We start from the raw sequence: 18435 nt of genomic DNA on the forward strand, positions 1-18435 counted from the left end.
TTCATCTCAATGGCACTCTGGTGGGTTTCAAATGGCTGCATGAGCAGGGCGTGAAGTTCCATTTAAAACAGAACTTCCGTGGAGCAAGATGAGTAAAAATAGGAGCCTGAGAAAAAAATCACGATAGGAGCGGTCAGGTGCTGGGCAGCCACCACAGATTCTCCGGGGGACCCGCCTGTTAACCGGCGGCAGGGTCTGGGGTCAGGAGCAGCACCTGGCTGGGGTGAGAAGGGGGATTGGCACGTGGTGTGTGCTTAAGAGCGTGGGCTCTGGAGCCCGAGCCCCAGGGTTCAAATCACTTTCCCCCTATTCACTAGGGTGTGGTTTGGGGGCAAGTTCCAGAACTGCTATGTGCCTCGGTTTCCACACTATAAAGTGGTTGTAGCAGCTCCATGTTACAATAGATGTTACTGTGAAAATCACAGCGCCTGGGCCCACGGCTCACCTACAGGACTCTTGGCACCCACAGGTTCCTTGTTCCGAAACTGCACACAGGATGGCTGGTCAGAAACCTTCCCCAGGCCTAATCTGGCCTGTGGTGTTAACGTGAACGACTCTTCCAACGAGAAGCGGGTAAGCCTGTCAACCTCCACCCCACAAACCCGGGGACAGGAACCTGTGGGGTGAGGAGGCCCTGGGAGAGGACAGGGTGGCACAGGCCTGGGACAGTGGTCAGGATGTAAGGGCTGCCCCCTGTCCCCCCGCCTCCTACTCGCACAGGTGTCAGTGGGTCTGCCTCAGTGCCCTGGTCTATCAACCCGGAGATGAGGGTTAGGAGGACCCCAGGCACAGGTAGGAACTGTCACATACCACCACGAGACTGGAGGTGCTGTTTCATTCAACTGAAAGAGACACTAACATGGTGGCTAAATGCTCAGAGCCAGGCTGGTGCGTCTGAATTCCGACCTTGACCTTAGTGGGGCTGGGGAAGATTTAATCACAATGTGCCTCAGTTTCTTCATCTGGGAAATGGTGTTGATAATGCTGACAACGTAAGCTTGTCAAGAGAACTAAGTGAATTAATATATGTGCATGCTGAGATGGGTGCCTGGTCACAGTAAGTGCGCGGTAAATGTTTGCTTTTGGCTGGGTGTGGTGGCTTACACCTGTAGTCCCAGCACTTTGGGAGGATGAGGTGGGAGGATTGCCTGAGGCCAGGGCAACATAGTGGGGTGACATAGTGAGACCCTGTATCTACAAAAAATGTTTAAGAATTAACTAGGGCCGGGCGCGGTGGCTCAAGCCTGTAATCCCAGCACTTTGGGAGGCCGAGACGGGCGGATCACGAGGTCAGGAGATTGAGACCATCCTGGCTAACACGATGAAACCCTGTCTCTACTAAAAAATACAAAAAACTAGCTGGGCGAGGTGGCGGGCACCTGTAGTCCCAGCTACACGGGAGGCTGAGGCAGGAGAATGGTGTAAAAACCTGGGAGGCGGAGCTTGCAGTGAGCTGAGATCCGGCCATTGCACTCCAGCCCAGGCGACAGAGCAAGACTCCGTCTCAAAAAAAAAAAAAAAAAAAAGAATTAACTGAGCGTGGTGGTGCGTGCCTATAGTCCCAGCTACTCAGGAGGCTGAGGCAGGAGGGTCGCCTGAGCTGGGGAGTTCGAGGATGCAGTGAGCAGTGATTGTGTCGCTGCACTCTAACCTGGGCGGTGGGGGACAGAGTGAGACCCTGTCTCTTTAAAAAAAAAAAAAAAATGTTTACAGCATTCGAAAGAGTCTCCTGGCTGATAAGCAAGGAGGGAGTCTGGCTGCAGAGCTACCCGAGCTGAGAGGATGCTGCCTTCAGCAATCGGCTGACCTTTTCTGGGGACCTCCAGAGTCTTCCTCTGAGGGTGGCCATCAGGGCCCTGTCTGGGCTCAGCTCACTCTGCATCACTGTCCTTTCCCAGGATGGCCCTGTCTCTCAAATCTCATACACACCATGCCATCCTGCCTGCCACCTGGGCCTTTGTCCCTGTTAGGGCCCCTTGCCTGGAGAGCACTTTCCTCCTCTCTTTTCCTTCCTGATTCTTATACATCCTTCGAGACTCCACTCGAGCCCATCAGTGCCAGCCCTTTCTTCCCCTCCCCACGGGAAGGGCTCCCTTAGAGCTCGCCGGTGGCCTCCAACTATTACCTACCATGTTACACTAAAATGATCAGCGTGTGCCACACGCCTCCACCTCCCTCACTACAATACACGCTCCTTAAAGGCATTCACTCACTCTGCTCACTGAGGACCTGCTGTGAGCCAGGGCTGGGTCTGGGCAAAATCATGGTGACAAATCAGAGTCTTGTTCGTTTCCAGGTCCCAGTGCCCAGCACAATGCTTGGCACCTATGGGGGCCCAGTAAATATTTGCTGTGCACTTAAACATCTACTGAGTGCCTTCCTGGCTGGTGGCTAGTATGAAATCCTCAAAATAACCCTGTACATTCATTGTTTTTCTCACTTTGCAGAAGAGGAAACTGAGGCTCAGGGATTAAGGAACATGCTTATAAAGTAGTGGAGGTAGGATTTAAACCGAGTCTAGCTCCAAAAGCGCCAGTGCTCCATCCTCTGTCTTCTGATGCCTCCCCATAAGGTGTGTGTCCCCCCAAGGAGTACATTCAGCAGGTCCCATTAGCTAAACTTCCTAGAAGGAATATGGGCAAGCTTCGCTTGTCCCTGGGAGGGTAAGGTGAGGTTATGGGAGAAGGCACGGGTGGAGAGTGGCAGAATTCAAGGAGAAAGGAGGAAGTTGGGTAGCAGAGCACACCTTCTTCTGCATTTTGCAAAGACCCCTCTCTCTATAGCGCATCAGCCTTGCTCTACGTGAAGAAGGACGAGCTCCAAGAGAGAGGATGCAGTTCCTCCTTTCCCAGGGCTTGTCATCCCGTTGGGAACATACATGAGGTCTTCAGATCTGGTCAGAGTGGGATGATTTAATAAGGAGATTCGACAAGGAGTGGGCACTTGTGGTCCTGGAGGGATGGTGAGTGGGCTCTGTCTTGAAGAGGAACAGTTCTATCATCGATTTATATGAAGAGACGGGACTTATTTGTATCAAATTTGTAAAATCCATAAAACTAAAAAGGAATGGTATCTTGATGGGTGGCGGGATGAAGGTTCGTAAGAAGGCTTTGTCCTGCAAATAGCACGCATTTCTAACTGGTTTAATAAGCACATGTGGCTTGCGTAACTGGAAATGCAGAGAATGGGCTTCAGGAGCAATCAGGTTGAGGGAGGTTGAGGCTGCAGTGAGCCATGACTGTGCTACTGTACTTCAGCCTGGGTGACAGAGTGAGACGCTGTCTCAAAAACAAACAAACAAACAAACAAAAAACTAAGGACCAAAGGTCACATGAAACCTCCAGGGAGCAAGGCTGTTTCTGGATGGCTGAGGCCTTATGGTTCCTACCTTACAAGGCAGCAACGGGTCTACATGAGAGGCGGGCTGGTCACCTGGCAGGCAATGGCCACAGCCGCAGGACAGTGCAGAATCTTCTGCCTGACCCCACCCTTGTCACCCTGTGCCTTTTCAGGCTCTTGCAGGCTGGTCTGGGCATCCCCAGGAGTGAGGCTGATGCCCTCCGCAATGCGGCTCATCTGTAGATGGCGAGATTATAGGTTAACACAGTGGTCCTCAATTTTTTGACATTTCACAGGTCTTTGATGTCCCAAAGCCCAGGAACCACTAATTCAAAGCAACCCACTGCCCTTCAAGGGTCTTCCTCTCATCCTTGAGAGGTGACTCCTGGCTCTCAGGAGAGCAGTTACATCAGTGAGGAACTCAGTGTCACATGGTAGCCTTCCCATCCAAGGCCACCTCCCGCTGTCAGAAAATTTTCAGTTGGCCGGGCGCGGTGGCTCAAGCCTGTAATCCCAGCACTTTGGGAGGCCGAGGTGGGTGGATCACGAGGTCAGGAGATCGAGACCATCCTGGCTAACACAGTGAAACCCCGTCTCTACTTAAAAAATACAAAAATAAATAAATAAATTTTAAAAAACCTAGCCGGGCGAGGTGGCGGGTGTCTGTAGTCCCAGCTACTCGGGAGGCTGAGGCAGGAGAATGGCGTAAACCCGGGAGGTGGAGCTTGCAGTGAACTGAGATCCGGCCACTGCACTCCAGCCTGGGCGACAGAGCCAGACTCTGTCTCAAAAAAAAAAAAAAAAAAAGAAAAAAAGAAAATTTTCAGTCACCCCGAGTCAAAAATCTACCTCCTTTGTGGAAATTTCCCCCAACTGGAGCTCACACATGAGGGCCGGCCGGCCCTTCTTCTACATGTCATTCAGTCTAACACTTTTCTCCTCTAAGTGTGTATTTTTCCCCTCCAGGTGTCATGGACCCAGTTTTTTCTTGTACTCTTCAGATGACACAATCACCCTCCTCCAGAAATACTTCAGTTTATTAATGTGACTCTTAAAATAACATGCCCAGCCTCTCCAAACCTTCCCATGTGGCCAGCTGCCCACAGCACTCCATCAGTGTAACTGAGAATAGAGCTAATTTTTGAGCTATTTCATGCCTCAGAATTCATACCATCTCAAACTGCTGACTCATTTTGAAGGAGGATGGTGGGGTGGGGACAAATTAAAATGACCATATACTGAGTGTTTCCTACATGCCAAGGCATTGTCTAGGTACTCTATCTGACACCGTATTTGTTCTTCCAACAAGTCTGCAAGGTAGATACTATTATTCCCATTTTGCAGATGAGGAATATGAAGCTCAAAGGAGTTAAATAATTTTCTCAAGGTCACACAGCTGGTGAGTCACAGTCCAGGTTTGGAACCCTTGTCTCCTGGCTCTGAAGCCTGTGTTCTTTCTCTACAGTACACTGCGTGACACCATGGAGCTTGGGCCTTTCTAACCTCAAGGTTATCTTCCCATGAAGACTGTCAGCCAGGTTTCCCCTATTTTATTCTTGTGCCTTCTTAAAACATTAATTACTCTTTTCTTTTGGTTATAAATAGCCCTTATCTACTGTAGAAAAAGTAGAAGTATAGAAAAATCATAAAAGAAAATAACAAGTCTATTTGCAAGCCTATAATACAAAGTTAACCACTGTTAACATCGACCATATCTCTTTACAATCTGGTTTCTCTGTACGTATGAGATTGAAACACATGGGATGGCTGATATTCAATTTTTTTACTTTCTTTATTTTTTGTGTTGATATTCAATCATTTTTGATCTACAAAAAAGGTAATTTCATATAGTTCTTTTTAAAATGTATTTTTTTTTTTTTTTTTTTTTTTTTGAGATGGAGTCTCGCTCTGTCGCCCAGGCTGGAGTGCAGTGGCCAGATCTCAGCTCACTGCAAGCTCCGCCTCCCGGATTTATGCCATTCTCCTGCCTCAGCCTCCCCAGTAGCCGGGACTACAGGCACCCGCCACCTCGCCCGGCTAGTTTTTTTGTATTTTTTTAGTAGAGACGGGGTTTCACCGTGTTAGCCAGGATGGTCTCGATCTCCTGACCTCGTGATCCGCCCATCTCGGCCTCCCAAAGTGCTGGGATTACAGGCTTAAGCCACCGCGCCTGGCCTAAAATGTTTTTTTTTTTTTTTAATTGTCAGCAGAATCCATTTTCATATAATTCAACCTAATATGTTTTTACATACAGCTGGAATCACATTGCACGTGTAAAGTTTGAATTCTGCCTTTTCATGTAATAATGTATCAGCATGTCCTGACTTATTTTAAACTCTTGGTAAACAACATTTTATTAGTGGTCTAGCGTGAAAGTCATTTGTATTTAAAATAATGGATTTAACTATTCTACTGTTGGACATTTGGGTTTTTTAAATCACTAATACTTTTGTGATAAACGTCTTCATGTATAAATACACTTTTAAATTTCTGATTATTTCTTAGAATCAATTCCTGGAGGAAGAAGGGAGGTCAAAGGGTCATATTTCAAAGGTTCTTGATACATATTTCTATATTATCTTCCAGAAAGATCGAACCAGTTTTTAGTCCCACTATACCCTCACCTGCAGAGAAAATTATTACTTTTAAATATTTGTTAGTTTGGTTGGTAAACATTGTTCTTTTAATTTTTATTCCCTTGATTCTTTTTGATACCACTTTATTTTGTGAACCTAAATGCAGATCTTTTAATTTTTTTTTTTTTTTTTTTATGCAACAGAGTCTCACTTTGTCGCCCAGGCTGTAGCACAGTGGTGCAATGTCAGCTCACGGCAACCCCCGCTTCCTGGGTTCGAGCAAACCTCCTGCCTCAGCCTCCCAAGTAGGTGGGATTACAGGTGCACGCCACCATGCCTGGATAATTTTTGTATTTTTGGTAGAGACAGGGTTTCTCCATTTTGTCCAGGCTGGTCTCGAACTCTAACCTCAAGTGATCCACCCACTCTGGCCTCCTAAAGTGCTGGGATTACAGGTGTGAGCCACCACGCCTGGTCAGATCTTTTAATTTTCTGACCAATATTCCACTTAGATCATTTTGACTCAAAGATGAGCCAATAGTGTGAAGTGGCTGCTGGATAAGTGAATGCCTGCTTGGCTGCATAGGCGCGCAATGTATAGATCAGGGGAGATGGGAGGTGATGGACCCCTTCTACCTCTTCCTGGTCAGAGAATGCTTCTGGAGCTTTTCAGCTATGTGGTTCTGGGGGTCTTATTGAAGAAGAACATTAACAAACTGGAGCATATTAATTTAACTAATGGTTGAAGGATTGTGGAAAGAGGTTGAAGACACAGGGAATATTTTTGTATGCATGTATGTATGTATGTATGTATGTATTTATTTACTTGAGATAGAGTCTTACTCTGTCACCCAGGCTGGAGTGCAGTGGCTGGATCACAGCTCACTGCAGCCTTGACCTCCCGGGCTGGAGTGATCCTCCTACTTCAGCCTCTGAGTGGCTGTGACCACATGTGTGCACTCCTATGCCTGGCTATTTAAATTTTTTTGTAGAGACAGTGTTTCACAATGTGGCCCAGGCTGGTCTTGAACTCCTGAGCTCAAGCAATCCTTCCTCCTTAGACTCCCAAAGTGCTGGGATTACAGGTATGAGCGCACCTGACCTGACACAGGGAGTATTTGACATAGAGAAAATGAACGAGTATTTGACATAGAGAAAATGAACGAGAAACAGATAGGCAGAACAGCTGTGTTAAAAAATGGCAGGCCTCCCTGTATGACCTTTGTAACTTTTCTCTATAAAACCGGCCTTATATAAAAGACAAATCCAGTTTAAGTGGCTCCAGAAGACACAAAATGGACCAATAGGTGGTGCAAGTAATTAACTTATTATTTATTTTTATTTTTATTTTTTTTGAGACAGAGTCTCGCTCTGTCGCCCAGGCTAGAGTGCAGTGGCCGAATCTCAGCTCACTGCAAGCTCCGCCTCCCGGGTTCACGCCATTCTCCTGCCTCAGCCTCCTGAGTAGCTGGGACTACAGGCGCCGGCCACCTCGCCCGGCTAGCTTTTTGTATGTTTTAGTAGAGACGGGGTTTCACCGTGTTCGCCAGGATGGTCTCGATCTCCTGACCTCGTGATCCGCCCGTCTCAGCCTCCCAAAGTGCTGGGATTACAGGTTTGAGCCACCGTGCCCGGCCAATTTAACTTCACATAAACAAAATCTAATATTGTGTGCTGTTTTACACCAAATAACTTTCTCAAAGGGCAGTGAGCACTTTGTCTCTAGAGGTATTCAAGCAAAGGCTTGAATTCAGAGAGTTGGTAAGGGGCCCTATACATAAGGTGGAAGTTTGAATTGGCATCAGATGATCCCTAAGGGCTTTTCCAGTGCCAAGATGTTACGGTGTTATGTGTCTGTGTATTGGCGTCCTGGGGGTATGGACAGAATAGCAGCGTTGGTGGGGTTCAAGCTGCCTGAAGCGGGTGCAGTGAGGCACAGAAGGGCAGAGCTAGCCAGGAGAGGGCCGGCGGGGCTGACACGTGCCTCTCTCTGCAGCACTCCTACCTGCTGAAGCTGAAAGTCATGTACACCGTGGGCTACAGCTCCTCCCTGGTCATGCTCCTGGTCGCCCTTGGCATCCTCTGTGCTTTCCGGTGAGAACACATTGCCAGCTCTCCATACCCCAGCCCTCCCCAGGCACAGACTTTGGGTCTCAGCCACCCAGGACAGAAAGAGGAAGGTCTGAGTAAACTACCTTGTCATCTCTTGATCTAAAGCTGACCTATGGCAAAACATCGATGTTCCTGTCACCTCATTGATCCCTTTATTTGTTCAACATTTACTAAGCACTACTGAGAATTTATGGCTGGTCGCTTTATATGTATTATTCTAATTTTCACACAATGCTATGGGATAGATAACAGGAACCCCATTTTACAGGAGTACTAGCGAGATTCTGTTGCAAGAGACAGAAATCCACCTCGAAACAGCGTAAGAAAAACAAAGGCGACCTGACCCACATAAGTGGCAAGTTCAGAGGCATCTGCTGTAGGCATGGCTGGATCTAGGTGTTCAGCGGCATCAGCAGCACTAGGTCTGTCTCCCTCCATTCCTCTGCTCTAGGTTGGCCTCATCCTCTGGCAGTCTTTCTGCAGAAGTGGCAGAGACAACCACCAGTAGTCACTGGCATTCATACCGCTAGCTCAGCAACACCAGGGCCAACCAGAGCCTCTTCCCTCTTGGTTCCAGTAAAAGTCCTCCGAGTTCTCATAGGCCAGACTTAGGTCACATGCTCAATTCTGAGCCAATCACTATGGACAGCGGTGGAGCACTCTGATTGGTCAAGTCTGTCATGAGGGGTGAGAAGGGTGGAGCCTTTCCAATCCGGAGTGGAATGGGTTTCCCAGAAGAAAGCCTGTTTCCGGTCCCAGAAGAAGCAGAACAAGTAACTGACTTCTGTCCCCTGCAGCAGAGGAGGAAGCTGAAACTCTGGGAAGTGGAAAGGCTTGCTCAAGGTCACAGAGCTGCTAAGTGGCAGAGCCAAGGTCTGCTTTCTTCCCGCAGCCTGTGTTCTTTCTGTGCCCCCAGCCCTCTCTCGTTCTGGTTGCCATCCTCACCCCTCCCGCAAAACAATTCTGGGAGCTGGAGATGGTGGTAGTTCAGGGCAGAATACAATGTTGCCCCTAGAGCCCCAGCTTTGTATTTATTCATTTAGAGACAAGGTCTTGCTCTGCTGCAGGGGCTGGAGTGCAGTGGCAATGATAGCTCACTGCAGCCTCGAACTCCTGGGCTCAAGCGATCCTCCTACCTCGGCCTCTTGTACAAGGAATACAGGCAGGCACTACCATGTCCAGCTAATTTAAAAAAAAAATTTTTTTTTGTAGATACAGAGGTCTCAATATGTTGAACTCATGGCCTCAAGTGATCTTCCTGCCTTGGCCTCTCTAAGTACTGGGATTACAGGTGTGAGCCACACTGTGGCTGGCCTTTTTTTTTTTTCACTACAGCATGTAGCAAATTAGACTGGCCATCTGGGGACCCTCGTCCTCATTCAGGTTATGCTCACAGAATGTGTTACCCAGAAAGAGCTGAAGTCTAGGGCCTCAGTTTCCCCAGTGCACTAGAGGCAGGTGGGCCTGGCTGAGTCCCAGCCCCTCAGCGGACTCTGGCCTCTATGGCCCTACATTCTCTCCCTGCAGGAGGCTCCACTGCACCCGCAACTACATCCACATGCACCTGTTCGTGTCCTTCATCCTTCGCGCCCTGTCCAACTTCATCAAGGACGCTGTGCTCTTCTCCTCAGATGATATCGCCTACTGCGATGCCCACAGGGTAATATGCCTGGGTGCCCCGGGGTGTCGCCAGGCCTGCCTACCTTCCCCAGCCTAACTTTGGAGAGGGAAGTAGCCTAGTTATCCTTCCTCCAAGCCCCTGCTGAGGCTGCACTTAATACCAAGGATGAAGTGGCCAGTGCTGACGCTGGGCCAGGAGGTTCAGGGAGATTCCACAGCCACATGTGCACAATCTGGGTCACGTAGGAGAGAAGCTTGTGGGGGTTGCCGTAAACTCGCAGTGTCCAGGAGTGAACTAGCCACTCTAGGAATTAGGTATAGAGGGAGATGCCTCTTCTCCCTACTTCTGCCAGTTCCTAGCTGAAGAAAGATGACCCGGTCTGTAGAGGGTGGGGGTTGGTCATAAAAAGAAAAGAGTGAGCACGGGCCAGTATGTCTGTATAAACGCGTTTGCGATAAAGCAGTTGTGTTTTCTTAAATCTAACCCCCTTTCTCCTTCCAAATGCCCAGATGACTCAATTCATTGCAATCACCCTGTGTGTCAATTGGGATTCCCTTTGCTGCAAATAACAGAAAACTATATATTGGAGTCTTAAACAAATGGGAACTGTTTCCTACAGAAACAGTCCACAGATGAGGTGGCGCAATGGCTGTGCGATGCCATGAGGGACACAGTCTTTTTCCCTGTTTCTGCACTGCCATCCTTAGAGTAGGCCTTTGATGTCATGCTTTACGTGGTAAAAGGTTAAACATTTTTTTTTCTTTTGGGCAGCTTTGCCTTTCTATTGAGAAAAGGTACCCTCCCCAGAAACTCCTATCCTGCATCTCATTGGCTAGAGTTGAGTCATGTAACCACACTTAATTGCAAAGGAAGCAGGGTGATTGAGTTTTTTACTGTCACAGTCTCTATTGGAGAGGCGAGCAAGGGAGAAAACAGATTGGAAATTGAGATTAGTTCAGCCAGCCTGCCTGCCGTTTCCTACCACTCACCTGTTTGTATTGTTCATAGTTGTGTGTGTGTGTGTGTGTGTGTGTGTGCGCGTGTGTGTGTGTTTTCTGACTCAGACTGAGAGGTTCTTCAGGTAGGATCCATGTCTCTCAAGGAGGTCTCCAGGATGAAACAAGAGTACTTGCTGGGAGTCAGGAGCCTTAAATCCTAGCCACGCTTCATTACTGACCAGCAGTGGACAAGGCCAGCAACGCCCCAGCAGGGAACCTTCTCAAGTTTTACTAAACATCAGACTCACAAGTCAACAATGGGCCTTGCCTGGAGTCAGAGCCTCTGGGAAGGCCATAAGGCAGGAACCACCACTGTCTCACAGGCAGCACTGGGTGCTCCTCCTTCTCGGGCTTGTCTTTGCGGCAGCCCTAGGGCTATCCCAGGAGCTGTCCCATCCTCAGGGGACAGCTCAATGCAAAGAAAAGGACAAAGGCCCTACCATGGCAGAGGTACAGGAGCTGTGCTGGTGTAGAAGCCTGGTGCCCCACAATTCTATCAGCATAACTTCCAGGGATCCCTGCAGGGGACATGCCTGTTAAAAGAGTCAGTCACTGCATCGGGGAAGTCCAACTCTATGACATTCCCATCAGATATGTGGAGAGTGCAATGTACCAGCCAGGGCCATTTTTGCCATAATCAGTGGTGCCTCCTAACAGAGTTGGCACATCCCATCATTATGTGTTTGCAAGGGAACTGAGCTTAGAAAACATTTTTTTTAACCCTTTCCTCAGAAATCTCTTCCCTTTCTAGGCCTTGGTTTCCTCATCTGAAAAAATGAGGGGATTGGGCAGTATCCGGCACAGTTTTGTGGTTGAAGGACTGTCTCCTCATCTAGCCTGGCAGCCAGTGCTAGCATTTGAACCTAGTTCCTGCTCCTGTGATGGCTCATTGGCCAGCTTGACTGAACCCACCAGGTCTGTGGACTCCCACTCTCTAGAGAATGCTGCAGGCCTGATGGAGGAAGGCCACAGAAGATGGCCTTGAACCCCAGAGGCCTGTTCTTGTGGCCTGGCTCCTGCCCCTACAATACCCTCTTGCTCTCTTTGGGGCCACTCACCAGAGGGAGCCCCACTGCCACCCGGCCTGGGCTCAGCTGCCTCTCTCTGTCCAGGCGGGCTGCAAGCTGGTCATGGTGCTGTTCCAGTACTGCATCATGGCCAACTACTCCTGGCTGCTGGTGGAAGGCCTCTACCTTCACACACTCCTCGCCATCTCCTTCTTCTCCGAAAGAAAGTACCTCCAGGCATTTGTGGCACTCGGATGGGGTATGTTTCTCCCTGGGTCTGGTACTTGCATGGTATGTGGGAAGGGGCGCTGAGTCGAGAGTCAGAGGGTTTGGCTACTAGTTCCAGCTCCACAATTAACTAACTTGTGAATTTTTTTTTTTTTTTTTGAGTTGGAGTTTCGCACTTGTTGCCCATGCTGAAGTGCAATGGTGTGATCTCGGCTTCATCTCCCGGGTTCAAGTGATTCTCCTACCTCAGCTTCCCAAGTAGCTGGGATTACAGGCATGTGCCACCACACCCAGCTAATTTTGTATTTTTAATTGAGATAGGGTTTCACCATGTTGGTCAGGCTAGTCTTGAACTCCTGACCTCAGGTGATCCACCTGCCTCGGCCTCCCAAAGTGCTGGGATTACAGGCGTGAGCCACCGCGTGCAGCTAACTTGTGTAATCTTAGAGAATCTCCTTGATGTTTAACCCTCTGGTCTCAGTTTACTTATCTGTCAAGTGGGAAATCATAGCTCAAATTTAGCCCCAGTTTCTGGCATCTAGATCTTTTTACAGTTCGTTCCTACCCAATACTCGTTGCCTCATCTGCCTTCAGACGGTCCATTCCTACATCCTCTTTCTTGCTTCCTTTCTGTATTACGATGCTTTTGACTGCTGGCATCAGAAAATCTGTCAAGCTTTAAACATAAACGAAATCAATTGGCTCATATAACTGAAAAGTCCAGGGATCACCAACTTCAGGAGAGGCCGAATCCAGCAGCTTAACACTGTTTCTTTCTGTCTCTACTTTGCCTTCTGTAACATCGGCTTTATAGTTAGGCTGCTGTTTCTAGTGGAATGGCCAGCAGCTTCTGGGCTAGAGACTTCCTTGAACCAAACTCCAGTGAGAGAAAGAAGAGACTCTGTCCAGCATTCACAGCAAATATTCTAAGGCGCACTCTGGTTGGACTGCTTAAATCTTATAGACACCCTTGAACTAGTCACAGAGGCCTGAGAGAATGAAATATGTTGATTGGCCTAAGCTACTGAAACCACGTGACTTCCCGAAGGAAACTCAGGATTCATCGTCTAGGAAAGAGGGGAAATGAGAGCGAGACAGCCAAGTGCAGGCCCCCATTCCATCTCTCTCCCTTTTCCTTTCCCGTCAATGAAGACGATAAACAACTTCCATTTTGAGGGCACTTGCTGTGTGCCAGGCCTTGGATTCAGCACTTTACATGTATCATTTAATCATCGCAGCGATCTCCAGGGGCCTCTCAGAGACCTCAGCTCAGAGACATAACATAACATACTCGACTCACACAGTAAACAAAGACAGACCTCAGGATTCAAGCCAACACTTGTCTGTTTCCAAAGCCCTGTAACTTTTACCCTGCCATTAACATCCATCTATCTATCCATCCATCCATCTGTCCATCCATCCATCCATCCACCCACCCATCCACCCATGCACACATCCACCCACCCTTCCATCCATTCCTGTATCCATTCATCCATTAGTTGTTCATTTGATAAACGTGAAAGTTACCCTAAGGAGTTCTAGACAGAGAGCCAGGTTCCTGTGAGTGACTCAGAGGCTTACAGAGATAGTCATGTACACCCGGCATTAGCTTCTTTTGGTTTCGTCCTAGTGCCTTTAAGAAGTGTCCCTGCCAGGAGTGCCTTCTGCTGCCTTTGCTGCTGGTCTAAATCCTTATTTGCAAGGGCCCTGTCTCCCCATCAGGGAAGCTGCCTGAGCTGGCAGAGCTTGCTGAGCCCTCCTGCTTCTGAACCTTGGCAGCCCAATTAGCACCTGACCCTTGGCCAGCGGGAGGTTGCTGGGTTATGCCAGTGTCTCCAGAGGTCAGCAATCCCAGAGAGCCTGGGGACCAGGGACTTGCCTTATGCAGCTGACTCTGCCAAAAAAAAAGCACCCAACTCGCTGAGCCCAACTCACTAAGCTTTAAGTCCCAGATATGCCAGGATTCCGCTGTATGAACATGGACAGTTTCCCCATCTATAATACCAGGATCGTAATTTATTCAACATTCTTTGAGCGCTCCCTGTGTTCAGAGATTATTACAAAGCTGCATTGTGATAACATCTCTGTCACGGGATTTTAAGATGTTTGAATGAAATAACAAGAACCTTCCTTTCTTCTTCAAATCTTTATGGAGCATCTACTATACGCCAGCCCTGCGCTGGGTGCTGAGAGTTGAGTAACATATAAAACAGCAGTGGTTCTCTTGCTCCTGTCCTGTTTGCCTGCGAGACACCAAAGGGGTCCCTGGAAGGCCTGAAGCCCCTCTATCTGTGAGAAGCTTTTTTCATGCGAAGGTAACGACCCCTGCTTGAAATTATACTGACTTCCCCAAAGATAGGTTGTTTAAATGGGTACACGCCTACTGTAAAACCTTGCAAAAAAAATTTTTTTTAAGTAGAAAAAAAAAATTACCCTAGTCCCACAGATTGAACTTTTTCTGAGATTTCCTCCCAACCTTTTTTTCTACTTGCAGTTTTTCCTCACATAGCTGTGGTCATTCTCTATGAAGAATTTTGAATTTCGCTTCTTCCCATTAACACATAAGCATGTTCTATATTATTTCAACTCTTTCATAAACATTTTAAACTACCATATAGATGGATAGATGTAATATAGATGCATTTAACCACATACCAACCGTTTGGACATTTAGGTTGTCCCACTATTATAAATAGCACAGTGATGAATACCTTTATGGGCAAAGCGTTTTCTGTATGTAAGACAGAATCCCAGGATATGGATTCCTGAGTGGAAAGGAGTGAGCACGTTTAAGGTTTTTAATACTTACTCAAAGCTTTGACTTTTTCAGAGCGGCTGAGGTCTGACTCTGTGCCCAGAAAAGAGTGATAGTGCAGGCTTTATAGATGAGCCAGGGCCGGGTGCGGTGGCTTATGCCTGTAATCCCAGCACTTTGGGAGGCCGAGACGGGTGGATCACGAGGTCAGGAGATCGAGACCATTCTGGCTAACACGGTGAAACCCTGTCTCTACTAAAAAAAAAAAAACAAAAAAAAAAAAAACAAAAAAAAAAACTAGCTGGGCGAGGTGGCGGGCGCCTGTACTCCGGAGGCTGAGGCAGGAGAATGGCATGAACCCAGGAGGCGGAGCTTGCAGTGAACCGAAATCCGGCCACTGCACTCCAGCCTGGGCGACAGAGCGAGACTCCGTCTCAAAAAAAAAAAAAAAAAAAAAAAAAAAAATTGGTGAGCCAGGCTGCCACTCAGTGACTGAGAGCATGGGTGAGGGTCTGCCAAACCCAGCTTGCTGCACTCGCTGCCCAGAGACTCTGAAGCAGTGGGTCTGGGGTGGCCAGAGACTGCATTTCTGACATTTTCCCAGGTGATGCTCATGCTGCTGGTCCGGGGGCCACACTGAGCCATCGACTTAAAGCATTACAAATTTTCCAAACATTCCCACCAACTTGGCACTAAGGATGGAAGATAATGAAGAAGTGCCTCTCAAAACCCATGTTCTTTGCCCAAAGCACCAAGAATTGAGGCAAGATTTTTTTTTTTTTTTTGTAAGATAGGGTCTCTCTTTGTCACCCAGGCTGGAGTGCAACTGCTCAATCATGGCTCACTGCAGCCTCAACCTCCTGGGCTCAAGTGATCCTTCTGCCTCAGCCTTCTGAGTAGCTGTGACTACACGTATGCACCACCGTACCTAGCTAATTTTTATTTACTTATTTTTATTTTTTGTAGAGACAGTGTCTCACTATGTTGCCCAGGCTGGTCTTGAACACCTGGCCTCAAGTGATCTTCTCGCCTCAGCCTCCCACAGTGCTAGGATTACAGGCATGAGCCACCACACCCAGCCCAAGGCATTTGTTTAATTGTTATTTTTATCAAAGTCACTCATGTAATTGGTTTAAATAATTAAACAAAAGACTACAAGGTTTATAATAAACAAAAGCTATCTCCTGCCTTCACTTTTTATTCCCGAGCTCAGCCTCCAGAGTTAATGCCCTTTCACCCTTTTAACTTGTTCCTCCTAAGATTGACTCTCGTGTTTCTAAACAATACACTACTATTTCTTGATTGTTTGAAGCATTAGTTATTGACTCCTTATGGTGGAAGATAAGAATATAAAATTATTTTTTCTTTTCTGAGAGACTCTCACTCTCTTGCCCAAGCTGGAGTGCAGTGGTGCAATCATAGCCCACTACAACCTCAAGCTCCTGGGCTCAAGCGATCCTCCTGGCTCAGCCTCCCAAGTAGCTAGGACTACAGGTGCATGCCACCACATCTGGCTGATTTTTTACATTTATTATAGAGACAGGGTCTTGCCATGTCTCCCAGACTGGTCTTGAACTCCTGGGCTCAAACGATCCTCCTGCATCAGCTTCCCAAAGTGCTGGGATTGTAGTTGTAAGCCATTGCACCCAACCAAGAATATAAAATTCTTAATCCTCTACCTCCATTCTTCCATTACAGTTTCTTATAATTTTTGGCTAAATCAGATTCAGTGTATACATTATCATATCTATGTAAATAGTGTTTACTACTGAGACAAGTGGTGTACAATAATTTTACTTTCAATCTTATTTAACTTTTTATTTTCCTGGAATCATTTTTCATTTGCTCTTTTTTAAATATATTGCTAGCATCAATTCTCTCAAATTCTCTGGACAACCTTCCAAAGCTATTTATTTTCCAAATCATCAGATGCAATAGGAAATCTATCAGTTCCTATTTATTTGTTTCCGCTATATTAGTTCCTAAGGCTATCTTAACAAATTGCCACAAACTTGGTGGCTTAAAACAACAGAAATTTACTGTCTCACAGTTCTGGAGGCCAGAAGTCTGAAATCAAAGGGTTGGCAGGGTTGGTTTCTTCTGGAGGCCCTGATAGAGAATCCGTCCCATATCTCTTTCCTACCTTCTGGTGGTGGCTGGCAATGCTTGGCATTCCTTGGCTTGTAGTTGCATCAGCCTCATTCCTGCTTATGTCTTTATATGGACTTCTTCCTCTGTGTCTTCTCTGTCTGTGTGTCTCTCATGGCCTTCTTATAAGGATGCCAGTCATATTGGAGTAGGGGCCCACCGTACTCCAGTATGACTTTATCCTAACCAATTACATCTGAAAATATTCTATTTTCAAGTAAGGTTATAGTCTGAGGTGCTGGGTTGACATGAATTTTGGGGAGACACTATTCAACCTGATATACTTGCCAGTGTTTTTTCTAGAGCTTTCTGCCTTCTTGCTTGACTTGGGCTGGCTGTTCTCCAGATTCACTCAGCTCCCTTAGCTTTCACCTTCTTCCACAAATCCTGTTTCCCTCCTTTCTCGTCTCCCTGTCTTTGGTTTACTCTCTAGTTGTGTTGGAGCACATCCTCCAGTATCTGTCTAACCAAGAGCACCTGGAAGGAATCTTTTTTAAATTGCACGTCTGAAGATATCTTTGTTCAACCTTCACACATAATTCATCATTTTGCTGGACATAAAACAAGTTGAAGGCCAGGCATGGTGGCTCCCACATGTAATCCCAGCAATTTGGGAAGCCGAGGTGGGCAGATCACTTGAGGTCAGAAGTTCGAGACCAGCATGGCCAACCTGGTGAAACCCTGTTGCTACCAAAAATACAAAAATTAGCCAGGCGTGATGGTGGATGCCTGTAATCTCAGCTATTCAAGAGGCTGAGACAGGAGAATAGCTTGAACCCTGGTAGCAGAGGTTGCAGAGAGCTGAGACCACTGCAATCCAGCCTGGGCAAAACAGTGAGACTTCATCTCAAAAAAAGAAAAGTTGAACAATCATTTTCCCCAGAATTTTGAGGGTCTTTTGTTTTGGCATCAGCATTATTGGGAGTGCCATGCCATTTTGCTTCCTGAACTTTTTACTCCTTTCTACATAAACTGCAGGATCTTCTCTCGGTGTGCTGAAATGTCACAGGGATGTGCTGTGATGCAAGTCTTTTTTCATCTCTTTTCCTGGCATACGGTGTCCCTTTCATCTGAAAATTCATGTCTTTCATTTCTTGAAAATGTTCTTACATTATCTATTTAATTATTTCTTTCCTTCTGTTTTTTATCCTCTGTTTTCTGAAACTCCCTTTAGTCTAATGTTGTACATCCTGGAATAACCTCTAATGTTCGAATTTATTTTTCCTGCTTTTCATTCTGCTGTTGTTTTTTCTGCTGAGAGATTCCTAGTCTTTATCTTCCAACCCATCTATTGCATGTTGAGTTGTGGTTATCATATGTTCCATTCCTAAGCCCCCTTTCTTGTTTTCCGAGTACTCCCTGTTGACAGCATCCTGTTTGTGTCTTGTAGATGCGACCTTTTATCTCTCCATTTATCTCTCCTACGGAGTTCCTTAGAATTGTTTTGTTCAAGTTCCTTCTGCTTCCTGTATGGTCTGTTTCCTCTGAGTTCCTTTTCTCTGATTGTTTTGGTCTTTGTCTTTTATGTAATAAGATGTTGGTGACCTTGGCTGTCTGTTCCTATTTAAGGATGAATCACTTCAGAGCCGGCTAATGGCTGTCAGGGGTGTGGGGCTTGTCTCTCAAGGGACACTGGGCTGGAAGTGTTGGA

General features: G+C 47.0%; 1 protein-coding gene across 4 annotated transcripts in view; it reads left to right on the forward strand.

Annotated features, from left to right (window-relative positions):
* Positions 1–18435, forward strand: part of SCTR (secretin receptor) — an 82189-nt gene that overhangs the window by 49511 nt on the left and 14243 nt on the right. For all 4 annotated transcript variants that reach the window (XM_001083803.5, XM_077956858.1, XM_077956857.1 and 1 more), the window contains exons 4-7: positions 470–573; positions 7912–8009; positions 9555–9687; positions 11759–11912. In XM_001083803.5, the coding sequence (XP_001083803.3) occupies positions 470–573; positions 7912–8009; positions 9555–9687; positions 11759–11912 (489 nt within the window). The remainder of the gene's footprint in view (positions 1–469; positions 574–7911; positions 8010–9554; positions 9688–11758; positions 11913–18435) is intronic.

This window comes from Macaca mulatta, chromosome 12 (genome assembly GCF_049350105.2).
Source record: "Macaca mulatta isolate MMU2019108-1 chromosome 12, T2T-MMU8v2.0, whole genome shotgun sequence".
NCBI classification, from domain to species: Eukaryota; Metazoa; Chordata; class Mammalia; order Primates; family Cercopithecidae; genus Macaca; species Macaca mulatta.